Raw genomic sequence first — 17,868 nt, 5'->3', positions numbered from 1 at the left:
TCCTTTCTATCAATATATGTATATGTGTGTGTGTGCATTTTTGTGTCTGTGTTTGTCCTGGCACCATCGATAGACAAGAGATGTTGGCATGTTTACGTCCCCGTAACTTAGCAGTTCGACAAAAGAGACCAATAGAATAAGTCCTGGGGTTGATTTCTTCAGCTAAAAAAACCCATTAAGGCGGTGCTCCAGCATGACCACAGTCAAATGACTGAAACAAGTAAAAGAATATGTATATACACATACACACACATTCATTCATATACATATACACATGTACACACACACACTCTTTCTCTCTCTCTCTCTCTAAGAATATTCTGTACAGTGAAAGACTATAATCAGGCCCTGCTCCATTTCATAGATAAACTGAAGTCAGTTGTTAGTATTGGGGGATTTAATCTCCCTTATCTGGAAGTCATTAGCACAATCTGAAGCATAGAATGCAGAGCACTGACAAGAAATAGCCTTGAAATAAGAATTTGTTGGGGAGGCATCCCCTCAAATATGTACAGCATTATCACTATATTATAGATAGAGTATTGAAAATAATCTTTTGAGATGATTGTTTAAAATTACAATAACATGTAACATACTTTCGGCATAACCCAGTTCAATATGTTCAGTTTGTGTAACCAAAAGTATATACCTTCTGTAAGGTTATAGCAGTCGGTTTGTTAATTAATAATTTAGAGTAACAGACATGTGTACAAGCACGGAATCAGATCCATTCATTCCACATGGGCAAATAAAATGCAGAGGAGAGAAAATGGAAAGGTAAAGTAAAAAAAGAAGGCATTAGAAAAAATGGAAATGCCAAATAAAAGTACAATTATATATTTTTTTAAAATCATGTTTAAAGTCTCTGTGATACAATTGTTTCAAATTATACACAGATATTTTCATTTTCTTACACACATCCGATATATCTAATAGCGTAGCTAACAGGACGAATTGAATAGAGATTGCCGATTAGATTTTTAGATTCAGTGTTAAATAATTGGATCCTAAGTACAATAACTAAAGTCATTTAAAGAAATGGAGAAAATCTATTCAGGAAGAAAGGACAAAAACAAAAGAGAAGAAACATTATAATGCAAGGGAATTAAAACTTTTTGAAGGTCGAAAAATATGAAACAAGATTGTAGGGGGTGATAGTAGCGGAGGATAAAAATTTATGAACCGTTCAACGAGAGGAACGCTTACAAAGCAATTATTTTATAATTAAAACTGGGACGAAATATCATTCAATGAAACGCATAGGCATGAAAATGTAGCATTGGTAACAGACGGGAGCCATTACACAAAGCAAAACACAGTCTGAGTGGGACAGTGTGGGGTGAAAGTGGGACACTGTAGGGTCAAAGAGTGATGTAAATCCGAACCGCTGTCTCAGGTATCATTATGCCTTCTTATGACAAAATCAACATTCAAGTGGTTAGCAAGAATGAATAAAGCACTGCACTTTCAATATATTTTGATGACATGTTCTCCTTAACTTATAATATATGCCTGATTTTTCAAGCTTTAGGTTTTCTTTTGCCAGTGTTAGTTTTGGAAACACAAAATTTGCAATGACTTTATTAATTCACTTTTCATTTAACAGAAATTGCAACATTAGACATATAATAAGCATCTCTGATATTCTATATAATGTCGCGTTAAGTAAATACTAACGATGCTTTCTCTCAGTACTAGTTGTTGTTTAGTCCCAAGTCGATCTCGATCGAGCAGACCTGTGAAAAAAGACAGTCAATGATCATAGCATCTTGCATATCTAATTCTACATTATCCAATGTATGTTTTTAAAGTTTGTAGAATGTGTTTTGATGGACATTTGACAACTATTTGAAGCAATTCGAGTGACTACCTCAAAGTTCCCTCACTGGTTTGTCGGCGCTTGATTTCCAACCAGACTCCCATCCATGTATCAACCGGGTTAAACGTTGCTTAAGTATAATCACTAAAACATATAAGCTAAAGATGATGTTAGTAAGAATCGGACTGGAAATAAAAACTGAGACAAAATAGTATGCTGCTTGAAATATTCTTTACTTTATTTAAAACTTGAGGCTTTTAAAGACTAATATTATCGTGGAAGCACAGTGTTGTGTTTGAAAACATCGTATAATGAAAGCAACACAAAACAACAACGATATTAATGATACTTACAGTGGGATATTCAATTATATTTTGCGGGTTCAATTTCACCCGAACCTTATCAGTAATCTGATATTTTATAATTCCTCTTAGTATTTTTTCCAGCCCTTTCATGATCGGAAGGTGGCCAGCAGGTCTGCTCCGTGCTGTTTATTCACGTGTGTAAGACGTAAACTGACTGAATTGTCTCCCCTTCAATAGCAGGTACTTCTGATTAATTTGGTGGGAAGCATCCTCTTCGTATTTCGAAGTTCAAATCTTGTGCAGGTTTTAGTTTTCACTTCATAAGCCTACCTCGAGGGAAAGTTGTGTAACACCCATAGCCCTTATTACTCAAGTTTTCTTGTATACAAAATATATATAATTTGAGTAATGTTAATCTTTTAGCCTAGTTCAGCCCTAATTTACCACACTAATCTATTGTAGTCATTACTGATCCGTTTTCTAGGATCACACTATTCAATGTGTCTTTCATTTTCGACGACAGTTGCAAGTGTTTTTGGAGAGATTTGGCTGCTATTTTTAGCAGGCTCAGCGATTATGCAGAGACATCCTTGTTTGTTCTGGTTCAGCTGTAACCATCACGTCATAGTTATATACACGAAACTTAGTTATCTGCAACCTATTAAAATTGTACGGTGTAATTTGAAGATTTGGTTGCTATTTCTTGTACATCGAGCACGTATATGTAGGTACCTTTTGAGTGATGTTGAATTAGAATTTGTTTTGAACTGTTGTATGTCACTTGATGTTGGGAGAAACTCGGAGACGAGGGGAACTTGAAATCATTCTGCTGTCATGAGGTATGGAGCACACTGGAACAGTTAACCTGGAAGATCCAGAGGTCGTTGATAAACATTGGGGCGATGGATGACCATTCTCCCTCTCTCATTTTCAATGGTTCACTCAGGTTTAGAAAATAGCGTTTAAACATCGATCTGAAAAATGTTTTAAGAAAAATAACTTCGAGGAAGAACAGAATGAGGAAAAATAAAAGAAAGAAAAAGTTTATTAACGAAGCCTGTCATAAAATTGCCATGAGAATTTTCTAGAAAGACGAAAACATGACACTGAACCAAAAAAAAAAAAAACATCAGGCATGGCTGTATGGTAAGTAGCTCGCTTCCCAACCATGATGATTTCGGGTTTAGTCCCACTGCGTGGCACCTTGGGCCAGTGTCTTCTACTATGGCCTCGGGCCGACCAAAGCCTTGTGAGTGGATTCGGTAGAAGGAAACTGAAAGAAGCCCGTCGTATATATATGTATGTATGTATGTGTGAGTGTATATGTTTGTGTCTGAGATTGTCCCCCCCCCCCCCATCATCGCTTGACAACCAACATTGGTGTGTTTACATCCCCGTAACTTAGCGGTTCGGCAAAAAACAACAGGATAAGTACTAGGCTTACAAAGAATAAGTCCTGGGGTCGATTTGTTCGATTAAAGGCGGTGCTCCAGCATGGCTGCAGTCAAATGACGGAAACAAAATTGTTTTATCTACTTCGAGTTCCACCGTTAAAAACGAAAAAAAAAAAACGAACGTATGTATGTATGTACAGTCGGGCTTGTGGAGGCGCAATGGCCCAGTGGTTAGGGCAGCGGACTCGCGATCATAGGATCGCGGTTTCGATTCCCAGACCGGGCGTTGTGAGTGTTTATTGAGCGGAAACACCTAAAGCTCCACGAGGTTCTGGCAGGGGATGGTGGTGAACCCCGCTGTACTCTTTCACCCCAAGTTTCTCACGCTCTTACTTTCTGTTGTGCCTGTAATTCAAAGGGTCAGCCTTGTCACACTCTGTCACGCTGAATATCCCCGAGAACTACGTTAAGGGTACACGTGTCTGTGGAGTGCTCAGCCACTTGCACGTTAATTTCACGAGCAGGCTGTTCCGTTGACCAGATCAACTGGAACCCTCGACGTCGTAAGCGACGGAGTGCCAACAACAACAACAAACAACAGTCGGGCTAAATGTGATAGTTTGCATAAAAGGAAAAGTAAACACAATATCTCATTTAAAAATAAATGTATTTTAAATAATCAAAAAATATCGACTAGATTATAGCTTGGAGTTAGTTTATCTCACGTAGCCGTCTTTAGCTTTTACTACGGTCTCAAGATGGCTCCGGAACCTGGCACATACGTTTCTCACTATGCCTTTGAGAGGATCTTCAAACACCTCCTTGATCTTGGTCACCAGCTCGGTCTTGGTGTTGCAGGCAAGAGAGGCTGGCATCTTTCTTAATCGCACCCCACACGTAGTAATCTATGGGATTACAGTCTCCGAAGATATGGCAAGGAGCCGAATACTTCTGACACATATAAAGGCCTTCTACCAGCAACCCCCTCCAATCAGGACTTGATCACAGGCTCCAGCAGTTTCACATAGCCACCTGAATTGAGCCTAAGACCCTGTTCAGAGATGTATGGTTGCATGACGTCACTCTCACTCGCCTGCTGCGTCTGATCCTGCAAGTCACCGTTTCGTAGTCTCCGTTGCAGCTATCCATATCACGTCTTACAGCCTTTACCTCGTTCACGAAGCATTGAGCAGCAGTCATGATGGCATCTTGGTATCCGGTGTAACTCATCAGGATACAGGTAACTTTTTACCAATATTTAGATGGCTTCCAGTTATCTATTTCAGCTAACTTTTTCTCAACTACAAATTTAATCATTATGCTCTCCAATGCCGTTGACTGTTAACCAATACATCATATATATATATATAGTGTGTGAAGGTGCATGGCTTAGTGGCTAGGGCATTCGACTCACGATCGTAAGGTCGTGAGTTCAATTCCTGGCGACGCGTTGTGTCCTCGAGTAAGACACTCTATTTCACGTTGCTCTAGTCCACTCAGCTGGCAAAAATGAGTAGTACCTGTGTTACAAAGGGCCGGCCTTGTCACACTTTGTGTTACGCTGAATCTCCCTGAGAACTACGTTAAGGGTACACGTATCTGTGGAGTGCTCAGCCACTTGCACGTTAATTTCACGAGTAAGCTGTTCCGTTGATCGTATCAGCTGGGATCCTCGTCGTTGTAATTGACGGAGTGCATTAGATTTAGTCTTGTCTTTATATAGTCTCTGTTGAGTTAAAAGCTTCGAAGTCACTTTCAACAGCATTCTTGTATAAGAATAATAAATTTGTACTCAACAAAAATATAGACTAGCCCATCAGATTAATGTAAAGTTGTTTTTATTATAACTGAACATGCAAACAATAATATATATATATATTATATATTATATATATATATATATATATATATATATATATATATATATATATATAGAGAGAGAGAGAGAGAGAGAGAGAGAGTTTTATTACAGTTTTGGAGGCACGTCACATCAAATGAGCCTATCTCCTCAAGAATGTAGGTACCGGATGAGGCAAGTCCTAGATGGCTTCTGGATATTGAGCTATTGTGTGTGTGTAAGTCTGTGTGTGTGTGTGTGTATGTATATATTTTCTCTCCTTGTTTCTTTCTGTGGAAGAGCGTAGGTTCGAAACATTAAAGACTTCTTCACTTCCTGAGCGTTAAACTAATACATCTGTTTGTTGTCTACACCACCTGTCTTGTCTTTTGCTTTTTTTTTTGTGAATTCTCCCTATATATATATATATATATATATATATATATATATATATATATATATATATATATATATATATATATATATATATATATATATATATATATATATATATATATATATATATACACACACACACACATACATAATTTGCCGCTATCGGCCCAGCGACAGATTAGAAAGCGTGATTAAACGTCGATTAAGAAGTTTGTTTCTTCTCCCTCTTTCACTTTATGTATACTTTATTAAAAAGCAGCAAAAATATCACAAAAACTGTTACTCAGTTTCACGTTCCCGTTCGTCGGGCAGTTTTGTTTATATATACAGCTGACCAACGTTAAATAAAATGTCTTACTCAAGAACACAACTCACAGCCCGGTCCGAAAATCGAACTCACTACCTCATAATCGTGAGTCCGATGCTCTAATCACTGATATACATGCATACATACATACATACATACATACATACATATATATATACACACACACACACACAGGGTGTCCCAAAAGTCACTGATGGGTTTCAATTTTTAATAATTTCCTTAACTTTACAAATAAATGCATGAAATTTTGATACAATATAAAGGACATAATACAAATTAATATGCATGAGTCAAATTGTGCAACACTACATTACATATGAAAAATGACATCACTTAAATGGCAGCCATTCCGGCTTCGCATGCTCGTGCTCTTTGCAAAACATGCATTATAACATCCTCAAGAGTTTCGGACCCGACTTCTTTGATTTCTCCACTGATGTTCTTCTTCAGTTGCACCAGAGTCTCTGGCTTGTTTACGTAAACCCTTTCTTTCAGGTATCCCCACAAGAAAAAATCCGGGCTAGTCAAGTCTGGGGAATGTGAAGTCCAGTTGACATTGCCGTGGCGGGAGATTATTCTCTCTCCAAAACACTGCCGTAGCAACTGCGTTGTTTCTGTTGTGGTCTGAGCATTTGCCCCATCTTGCTGGAACCATTTGTGAGGTCTAATTTGAATAGCCTTCACGTTCCCCAAACTTGATTAGACCGGATTTTTCTTGTGGAGATACTTGAAAGAGAGGATTTACGTAAACAAGCCGGAGACCCTGGTGCAACTGAAGAAGAACATCAATAGAGAAATCAGAGAAGTGGGGTCTGAAACTCTTGAGGGTTTTATGGTGCAAGCTTTGGAAAGAGCACGGGCATGCGAAGCCGAAAATGGATACCATTTAAGCGATGCCATTTTTCATATGTGATGTAGTGGTGTTGCACAATTTGACTCATGCATATTAATTTCCATTGTGTCCTTTATATTGTATCAAACTTTCATGAATTTATTCGAAAAGTTAAGGAAGTTATTAAAAATTAAAACTCTTCAGTGACTTTTTGGGACACCACGTGTATATATATATATATATATATATATATATAAGCCAGAAGTGGTGCAGTACGACCGTTCCAAGCGACTCCATGGAAATGAACAATGCAATCATTACATCAATTTAAATGCAGGGCTACCATCAGCTGCACAAATAAATAGAATTTTAATCAGTCAGACACACTAATATAATTTTAATGAAATGTTAGGCTTGCAACTAAGTTCCTGCCATTTTTTAAAAGGTTTAATAAAAAAATAACAACTAATTAATCAATAACATAGAGTTCTGCGTTGACCGTTTGGTTCCGTTCAAGCAATTCGTAATGGATAATCCCTGCCCAGTCCCACCATACGCACAACATCGTTTTAAGCGGATGAAGATCTTGTTTCACGCTTGTTTACCGGGGTTAGGCCATTCCTTTCGCTGCTTCATATTCATGTACAGGCACCATTTTTCGTCGCCAGTAACGATTCGGTAAAGGAATCGTTACTTGTGTCCATGAGTTGAGCGGTGACGAGCAAGCAAACCAGCGGAGATTGTGGCTCGTTGATTTTTGCTGTTGTCACATAAAGCATGCTGAACCCATGCTCCATACTTCTCAACCTTTTCCATCGAGTGAAGATGCTTCTGTATAGCAGTGTGAGAGCATTCCATTTTCTCTGCCAGTTCCCTTGTCGTTTGACGAGAATTTTCATACAAAAGTTGGTTTAATCGCTTTTCCTCGAACTCAACTGGGCGGCCAGAACGAGTTGCGCCTTTGAGGTCAAAATTTCCTTTTTTGAACTTGGCACTAATTACGAGCGGTTGTTTCAGCTATGGCACCCTCTCCATAGACAGCACAAATGTCGCGAGCACCTTTTTGGGCCTTAGAATCTTGATTAAAAGCAAAAAGAAGGTGTCGAAAATGCTCGTTTTTCTGAACTTGACACTCCATTTTAAAGATCTGAAAATAAACAAAAATTAACTAAAATTAAATAGAAAAAAAAAAAAGATTCCAAAATGATTCAAAAATAGAATTCTCGCAAAAAATAGATTCCAAAATTTCAAAAAAAAAAAACGGCGGGAACATAGTTGCCAACCCAATACTTTAACAAAGTAAGAATATGGAAGAAATCCATGTTATTGCTATTGTAGCTAAGAATATACTACACTTCCAAGAAAGGCACGAAGCTTACTGGGGTCATGTATATATGTATATATATATATATATCAGATAGATATCTTATAATGGATGTCAAATGGATCTTATGTGTGTGTGTGTATCTATCTATCTATCTATATATATATATAAATTGTAAATCCAAAAGAAAAAAATAATAACAACAAAACTACAAAAGATTCCGCGGTACACGTGTTTCAAGCTCTACATGTGTATAATATAATATAACATAATATAATATAACATAATATAATATGTGTATAATCTACAATGTAAAGCTATCTTCAGCCGCAAAATTATCTCTCTCCTAGGAAATTATACCATCTCGACGTTGAAGTAAGAAGAAATGTGTGATGTAAGAGGTGAAGATCCTTTCGGTATTTAGTATAGTACTATATCTGTTATAATTCTCCACCCGGACATAATCTCTCCGGTCCTTCGAAAACCTTCCATACCTTGCGACGATTCAGTGTGTAGTGTTAAGTTGGTGGTTACGAACAATACAATACCATAAAAAGACATACACAGATATTCATGTAAAAAAGTAAGAATAAACTTACAATAAAATAAAATAAAATAAAAAATAAAAAATAAATAAAATAAAAAATAAAATATAAAAAAATAAAAAATAAAGGGAGTCAAGTAAGCTACATCTAAGCTATTTCGATGGGTTGGTGAGGAACAATCAGAATGTAGAAGAAGATAAAGTGATAAATAGAATAGATAGAGATCTTAAAGGTCGTAAGGGATAGATATGTATGAGCTGTGTCTGCCTATCTCAGTGGTGGGTCGTAAATAAGAAGTGTCATGCCAGAATAGACTTGGAACAAGAAACATGAAACATGATATTCTTGTGGTGAGTGGTCAGTGGTCAACCTTGATCCATTTGCCATCCATTTGATATATATATATTGTTAGGAAATTATAAATTATAATGATTTTTATTACAGCCACAAGGGCATTCCTTTAGCATTTCCGGCTCGGTTTTTATTTTTCGTACCTCCAAATCTTGGACTTCAATACCATTGCCAGTTGCAGCCGCATAACTGTGGCTCTTGTCTTGTTCAGTTTGCATAGTACTTATCGTTGGTTCTCCCATAAATGGGAAGAGAAAAAAATTCAACAAACACTCGTGAAAGCAAACAACAATTTCAAACGAGAAACAAACAGGGTACACCTACAAGGGGAGACCTTTAACAACAAAATATCACATTTAGTTCAAACGCAGATTTCAACCATAAAAACTGTCACAAAAATTAACGCCGCCCGGAAATTATAAATTATAATGATTTTTATTACAGCCACAAAGGTCTAACACAGAAGGGACAGTACAAAGACAGCACAGTGGGGACAAAAACATAAAACGAATGAAAAATGGTAATATGTATAATGAAATCGATGGAGATGAAATGGCTACATGCGCCCCACTCACATGCAATACCATTTAAACGTTCTTAGTGTCTGTTTATAATCATTGTTTTAATCTCTTTGCATCTTTTGTTATACTCTTTTTAAAAACACAAGTTATTCTCTTTTTTCAAAGCCTTTTTATATAAGGCCTTAATTCATTTAGCTCGACCACTGACGGTAGTTCGTCGCACTCTACCTCGAAAGTTCGTGGTTCGAATCTGGATTTTTTCCTTCCACCTGCTGTACCTTTCCTTGTCTATTAAAATCGCTTTCACATTCTCACCGTAACTATCCGTTGGCAACTTCACCCTTATAACCGATTTCATTTTAGTAATCATTTTTTTTTTCTGTGCACACATTTTTGTCATATGTTACAAAATACCAATTGTATTTTCTTTGCTTTTGTTTACTGTGTCCTGCTCTTGGCGTCACTTTATCCATTTCGATCGTTTTCGCTGCTGTTCCACTTCATGGGTTAAACAACCCTCCAGTCTGCCTGCTTCTATGTTTTTCTCCTCTATAACTTCTTTCTCAAACTCTTTTTCTACCTCTCTCAATCTCTTTTTCAACCTCCTTTACGAGTGCTTCCTCTATCTCCTTTGTTTCTTTTTTCTTTTCCTGTCTCTTTTCTTTTTCTGACTCTCCGGCGGAAAGCCCTTCCTTTTTCTTTTTTAACCACTTCGATTCCCCCTCTGCCTCTTTCTCCTCCTCCTGTACCTCATCATTCGCTTTCTCCTGCTCCTCCGACTGTTCTAGTTGTTGTTCTTTTCTTTCTCTCTGGGGGCGCCTCGCTTTCATGTGGCCTTCCTCGCAACACAAATAACATCTGGGAGGCCTACCCTCCACCACTACACTCAATCTCACATCTCCAGGTAGAATGATTTTGATCATGTCATTTTCAGTTGTCTGAAGTGATATCTCGATCCCGTAACCCCACCAGTCAACCGTTCTCGTCCTTGTCACGCTTAGGATCCTGGCATCTTCTTCCATGTTGTATATTGTCGCTGCAACCAACCATGTCTCGTCTAATTCTGGTGGTACCTTTCCTACCCTTACTCGGACAACTCTTCTGCCGCAGTAAGCTGGCAGGAAAACCCACTCTTCCGATTTTATGGCATCAGTGGAGTGCATTATCGCTTCGACATCCCTAGCGAAACGCATCTCCACTGTGCATCTCCTCTTATGAAAGTCGTCGACTTTTTAATCACTTTTAAGCTTTTCTCAATTTCTTCTATTGGTGCCACTTCTATTTTCTTGGATGATATTTTCAGTGTTTATATATATATATATATATATATATATATATATATATATATATATATATATGTATACGTATATATATATATATATATATATATATATATATATATATATATATATATATATGTATACGTATATATATATGTATATATACTGCGACAATCTTTAGGCTCGAGGACTTGAAGTCCAAGGGCCTCGCCTACTGCAGCCCCTTGGTGGGACGCACTTTTGGCAGGCATCGACAAAAGGTCGAGGAGGCAGTGAGCAGCCATAATGGTGGCAGCAACAATGAAAGAGAGGAAGATGGCTTCTTCGGTGGTGTTACCCAGCCAAAAGAGAGCAGCAGGAGTCGCAGATCACTCAAGGACAAGGCCCAGAATTTGGTCAAGACCTGGCTGAGACCAACTCCAAGGACTTGCTGATAAATGCTGCCTTCTTGAGTGAGCAAGTGCTGGTAGATTTGTTCATAAAGTTCATCACAGTCATTTCCTCCAGTGCTGCAGTGGAGCATTTGTTCTCCATGGAAAAGGACCATCTCCGTCTGATTAAAACTTCGACATGCTAATTTTCATGAAGGGCAACACGCATCTCATGAACAAAATGGAGAACAAGAAGAGTAAAAATTAAATTATGTGTATATCGTGATTTTCATTTTTTTTTTTTTTTACAGCTACTTTATCAATAAACTTTTTTAGTTTAATGCTTATATTGTTTCATTTGAATTTTTTTCATTCTTTTCTAGCTCTAAAAGCATTTAAAAACCTAAAAAAGAAAGGGTCAAAACTATGAAATCAGCCTTTTTTTAGGTCTTTTAAAACTTAAAACTATAAAATCAGCATTTTTTCACTCTAAAGCAATAAATAAATAAAATAAAACAAACGCTGTCGTTTCTAAAGCCATTAGAAAGGCCTAAGAAGGATGATTTTTATAGTTTGGGCACTGTTTAAAGGTGTTTTTAGAACAAAAACTGATTTTTTGTTTTTTTCCGTAATAAAAATTAACGGTAAGTTTTCAGATTAACACCCGCACGATTTTCACTAGGGTGTTAGGGTTAGGGTTTCAGGGTCAGGGTTAGGGTTTAAGGTTAGGGTTAGGGACGGAATTCCCTAACCCTAACCCCAACCGTAACCCTAACACCCTAGTGAAAATCGTGCGGGTGTTAATCTGAAAATTTACCAGATTGACGTTAACGGTTTATTGATAACTTCCGTAATATTTTTTAAAGAATTAACTGATTAACAGTTATTGAAGTTAACTTTTTGGTTAATGGGTTAATGGTTAACGAAGTCAACTTTTCGATAACGGTGCCCCCACCTTTGGTAGGTAAGTATATGTGTGTATCCTCCCCCGTTTTCTCTCAAAGTGTGTGTGTCTCTTTTTACTTTCAGTAAAATTCCACCATCACCTTAATTTCCCAACGTTTTCTCCACTTCGATGTAACACAAATATCCATCTATCTGTCTATCTATCTATCTATCTGTGTGCGTGTGTTGTTATCGCTTTTATTCGTTCACTTTCTATGCCACTTATTATTTTTTATTACATTATATCTCTATCACAAGTATAGTACTTTTCCTTTTTTTTTCCACCTTTCCTCTCTTACACGCTGTAGTTTTTCAGCTCTTCCTCTCTTCCGTCTTACTATTTCTACTACCCCTCCCCATATTTCACTGTCTGATCACCTCACTGGTGTCTCTTTCTTTCTCTTTCTTTTCCCTGCTTGTCCGTCTGTTTGATATTTGCGTCTGCCTGTCTCTCTCTCTCACTATGTCTGTCTCCATATCTCTCTCCTATTCAGTTACCTATCAATACTTTTTCTCATTCTAAAATCCATTGCTTTCTGCAGATAGATAGATAGATACGGAAAGAAAAAAAAAACAGCTACTCATAGACTGACCTCAAATAATCACAAGGTAAATAAATAGACAGACACATCAGACAGCGCTTTCTTGTATATTCATTTATATTACGGTTAATTATATCTGTTGTTCCTTTACAGAAATTGACCTTGAATCTTGCAGGAAATTAATTCACTGGAACAAATTAAACGACTTACTCACAATTTTCTTCTTTTGGCAAAAGAAATACGTCTGCAAGATAAGATAAAAATATAGACTGTGTACGGGAGGACTACAGGACAACACTGGTTGGCAATATCAAATACAAAATGGGTTTTAATATGACGCATTTTTAAAAATAATATGACAATTATTAGCCATTTAAAATACAAAACGCCGATCCACTTCATTTTCATTTTATTTTATTTTAATAATAATAATCCTTTCTACCATAGGCACAAGGTCTGAAATTTGTGGGAGGAGGATAGTCGATCATATCGACCTCAGTTCTCAACTGATAACTTAATTTATCGACCCCGAAAAGATGAAAGCAAAGTCGACCTCGGCGGAATTTGAACTCAGAACGTAGCGACAAATGAAATACCGATTTCTTTATTACCCATAAGGGCTATACAAAGAATTTTTAAGACATCACAAAACATAAAGACAGTACAAAAAGCAAACATAAAATCGGGGTAATTAAAATAAAATGATAATATGCAAGAATGAAAAAAAATGAGGCGCAATGTCCATTCGATCCCCGAAGTCGGGTGGTTACATTTATCCAGTTTTTCACTTCTACATTTTAACGGTTTTGCAACTCAAAAAATTGAAATACTCGCGTTATTTTTCTTCCATTAACAATTGTCTTTATCAACTGCAAATAATCAGTTCTAGTGGGTGGTATCTCCACCAACCATATCCGTTTCGTTATTATATTTTCACCAAGTTCTTTTATGTACTCCCAGTAGTTTTCCTCATGTATCAAAATGCATTTCTCAGCACATTTCTCAGGCATCTTAACTCTTATTATTTCCTCCAACCTCTCGACTTTTTTCTCCATCTGCTCGCAATTTTCGTACTTTATCAAAACCCCCCTTGTATTTCACATCTTTATCAGTTCTCTCCTCCTCTTCTTGTACATTATTAGTTTCTGGCTTTTCTATCTCTTATATATTTTCTGTTGACCGTTCTCTTGACTTATTTTTCCTTCGCTTTTTAGGGTTAGTAGCTCCATTTTCGTTCTTCTCCTTTGTTTTCTCTGTTTCACACTTCTGTCTCTCTTTCATTTCCTCAGTGTGGTCTACAATGTTTTCCTCCTCTGCTTGTGCTTTCTCTTGCTGTGGCTGTGTGAACTCATATTGGCGGCATTTGGTCTTCATATGACCTCTTTCCCCGCATATGTAGCAATTTGGTTTCCTTACCTCGACTACAACATTTAACGTTCTCTCATCCTCCACTTCTATCTGGTAGGGAATTCTTTCTATGTCCTCGAATGTTGCGAAAAGCCACATTTCGAGTCCAAATCACCACCATTTGCGCACTTTTGATTTCGCCACTGGTCCCAATTCCGGCTCCTCCTTGGTTGCAGCCAGCACTGTTGCAACCAACCACTCTGGTTTAATTTCTGGTGTAACTCTGGGAATACGTATTTTCACACTTCTTCATCCTCTATAACTTGGTAGCAATGCTATTTTTGCACTTCTTATAATGCTTGGTTGCCTCTTCTATAGTGGCGAACCTCACCTCAACCGTACCGAACTTTCTTCCTCTGTTGATGTACGTGGCTTCATTGACAATTTCACCCAGGCACTCCTCGATTTCCTCTTCCGTCACCATTTCAATTTTACAGGTTTCGACAGCCTGTGTACCATACACTACTGTCGTTAGAATTTTGTTTTCTTTAGTCTCTTTTGGGGGACACAATTTGTATGAGTCTCCCTCAACTTCTATCAAATTCCTGCTTTTGGTCACCTCCTCCATATCCAACTTGATTAACTTGGTTTCCAGCGGCACTGGCTTCCTCACCGCAGTGGCCTTGGCCTAGCTCTCCATACTGGAGACACTACCACTTGCCATAGCTGGGGGAAAATGCAACAGCTCGCGTGAAACGTAACCGTAATAATTCCACAAAAATCACAATTATTTACCGAGACAGTTTTCACAAAGTAACACAACAGTATTCACAATAATTCACAGAGCCGTTATACCGCGAAGCAGTTCGACCGGCGTACTAACGATTCTACCAGCTCACCGCCTTAATAATAATGATTTCAAATTTTGGCATTGGGCCAACAATTTCGGGAGAAGAGCAAGTCGATGACATCGTCTCCAGTATCCAACTGGTACTTATATTATCGACCCCGAAAGAATGAAAGGTAAAGTCGACCTCGGCGGAATTTGAACTCAGAACATGAAGACAGATGAAATACCGATTTCTTTATTAGGCATAAAGCCCCAAACACAGATCTGGACACCACAAGGACAGACAAGACCACAGTGGGGACAAAAAACATAAAACGAATGTAAATGAAATGAAAGTTATATAAAAATGAAAATGGACGCATGGGCCCCACTCCCATGCAGTACCGTTTGAACCGTTATATGTACTATTTACAATTGTTCATTTTGTTTTCCTTTAATTTCATACTTTTTTTGTCTTTAGTAGAATTTCATTAGTGGTTCGATATCTCTTAAATCCACTACTGGTGGCAACTCTTTAAATTCCACCTCCACTCCTGGCGGGTCAACGTTATCTCCACACATCTCTTTCAATTTTCTGTAGTTTTCCTCTTCTATCAATATTGCCTTCATATCCTTCGCGTAGACGTATGAAGGCACCTTCACTCTTACTATTGAGTGTAACTTGATTATTGTTTTCTCTGTTTCAACATTTTTTGGGTACGTTACATAATACCATACTCATTCTCCTCCTCGTATCTTCTTTCCTTTCTCTTGGACTTTTGGTTCTCTCTTTTCTTCCTCCATAAATAGTCTCTCCATCTCACCTTCATACAGTTGGGTTTCCGACACTTTCTCCACTGGTAACTCCACTTTCTTTTAACTTTCTTTTTCCTTCCTACTGGCCTCCTTCACAGTTTCTTTTCTCACCTCTTCTCTCTTTTTTTTTTACTGCTTCTCTGGCGGAGAACTCATTCCTCCTTCTTTTCTTTTTAACCATAGTGAATCCCTTCTCCGCTTCTTTTTCTGTTGCCTTGTCCTGTACTACCTGGTCCACACTCTCCTGTCTCTCCTCTTGTTCTGTTTGTAGCTTTCTTTGGGTGCACCATGCCTTCATGTGGCCCCTTTCTCCACATGAGAAACACACTGACGGCCTACCCTCCACAATAACTCTCAGCTTCACATCTTCTGGCAGCACAATCTCATCCACCACACTATTCAAGTCCTCTGTTGTTGCCTGAATCGTTAATTCGATCCCATATCCCCAGTAATCTACCTTCTGGGTCCTTGTAGCCTTCAGAATCTTCCCGTCTTTCATATTATACGTTATGGCTGTCATCAGCCATTCTTCTTTCAATTCGGGTGGTACCTTACCCACTCGCACCTTGGCCACACGTTTGCCGCAGTACGAAGGCTAGAGCACCCATTCCTCTGTCCTTATTGCCTCTGTGGAGTGCTTTATTGCTTCCTCCTCCGTTGTGAAGCGCACCTCCACAGTGGCGTATCTTCTCCCTCTCGTAATGTATGTTGTGAATCTTTTTATATTCTTAACACATTCCTCTATGGCCTCTATTGGTGCAATCTCTATCTTTCTCGTGGCTGCCTTCATAGTTTTAAATATAACCGTTCTTTTTGTCACGTTGACCGATAGCTCTTCAGGCGGTGTCAGCTTCAAAATGTTTCCTTCTTTTGTGATTAATTTCTCACTCTCCTTCATCTTTCTAGGCTCCACTTTTATTTCGTGGACCTCCAACTCTCGTGTGTCTACTCCTTTGCCCGTTGCGGCCGCATAACTTGGGCCTGCCTCCGGCTCCTTCTCCATTTTCCCATAATGGGAAACAAAACAACAATTAACGAATCAACAACAATTCAATCAACAATGGCAACAATTCAATAAACAGTTCAACATAGACTCACGCAATGACTTCACAGAGCTGTTATACCGCTTAGCATTTCGCCCGGCGTGCTAACGATTCTACCAGCTCGTCGCTTTAATAATAATAATAACAACAACAATAAATAAAGTGCAGATAAAGTAGCTTCAGCACTATTATAATTTATCAACCATGCAATGGCAAACTAGAACACCAGCATAACACTGAAAAATGAATCACAAGTCATGAAAACCAGCCCTCCACCCATAAAAAGAAAAATTTTCCAAGGAGACTCATTGTCACCGCTGCTTTTCTGCCTTACTCTGACCCTACAAATGTCTTAAACGAAACCACTATAGGTTATATATGCAATGGACAAACAATAAATCATGTCATATACATGGATGTCTTTAAAATGTTCACTAAAATTATCACGGAACAAAAAAATCCTTTCTAAAAATTGTCCATAATTTCAGCAAGGACATCGCGATGAGCTTTGGGATGGACAAATGTGCTAAACTGATACTGAGAAGGGGTAAATTAATCAGCATTGAAAACGATATAGACACAGAAACCAGAAAATTGGACCACAATCGCCCATATATCTAGGAACAGACGAAATAACTAAAATACAACTCACAAAAGAAAGGAAATTACTAAAGAATGCTACAGAAAAGTTAGGAATTCAATGCTGAAAAGAAGATATGGGTAAACAGGCTAGCCATAACAGTCATAAAGTACAGCTTCAACTGGAAGATTAGTGAACTGAGAAACTTAGAAAAACCAGAAAACTATTAACGGTACATCCAAGTCACCAAAAGCAAACAGATAATATATCTACCCTGCTCAGAACGAAGCCGCGGCCTGACACGGATAGAGAACAACTTTAAAATAACAGCTGTTGGACTAGAAAAAAAGTGGACGTCGTTATACGAGGAGTGTTTGAAAAGTCTTGAGCCTAAAAAAAAAAAAAAAAAACATGTTACAAGACTTCTGATGATTTATTTTTCAACATAGTCCCCCTCGATGGC

General features: G+C 37.9%; 1 protein-coding gene across 1 annotated transcript in view; it reads right to left on the bottom strand.

The window, feature by feature from the left end:
• Window positions 1–2,362, bottom strand: part of LOC106873260 (beta carbonic anhydrase 1) — a 13,947-nt gene extending 11,585 nt beyond the window's left edge. Inside the window, exon 1 of the mRNA XM_014920552.3 lies at window positions 2,173–2,362. Coding sequence (XP_014776038.1) covers window positions 2,173–2,274 — 102 coding nt within the window. The 5' untranslated portion in view covers window positions 2,275–2,362. The remainder of the gene's footprint in view (window positions 1–2,172) is intronic.
• Between the last annotated feature and the right edge of the window lie 15,506 nt (window positions 2,363–17,868).

This window comes from Octopus bimaculoides, chromosome 9, assembly GCF_046866305.1.
Source record: "Octopus bimaculoides isolate indiv1 chromosome 9, ASM4686630v1, whole genome shotgun sequence".
Taxonomy (NCBI): Eukaryota; Metazoa; Mollusca; class Cephalopoda; order Octopoda; family Octopodidae; genus Octopus; species Octopus bimaculoides.
The sequence above is the reverse complement of the archived record's forward strand: the minus strand, read 5'-3'. Positions and strand labels throughout refer to the sequence as shown.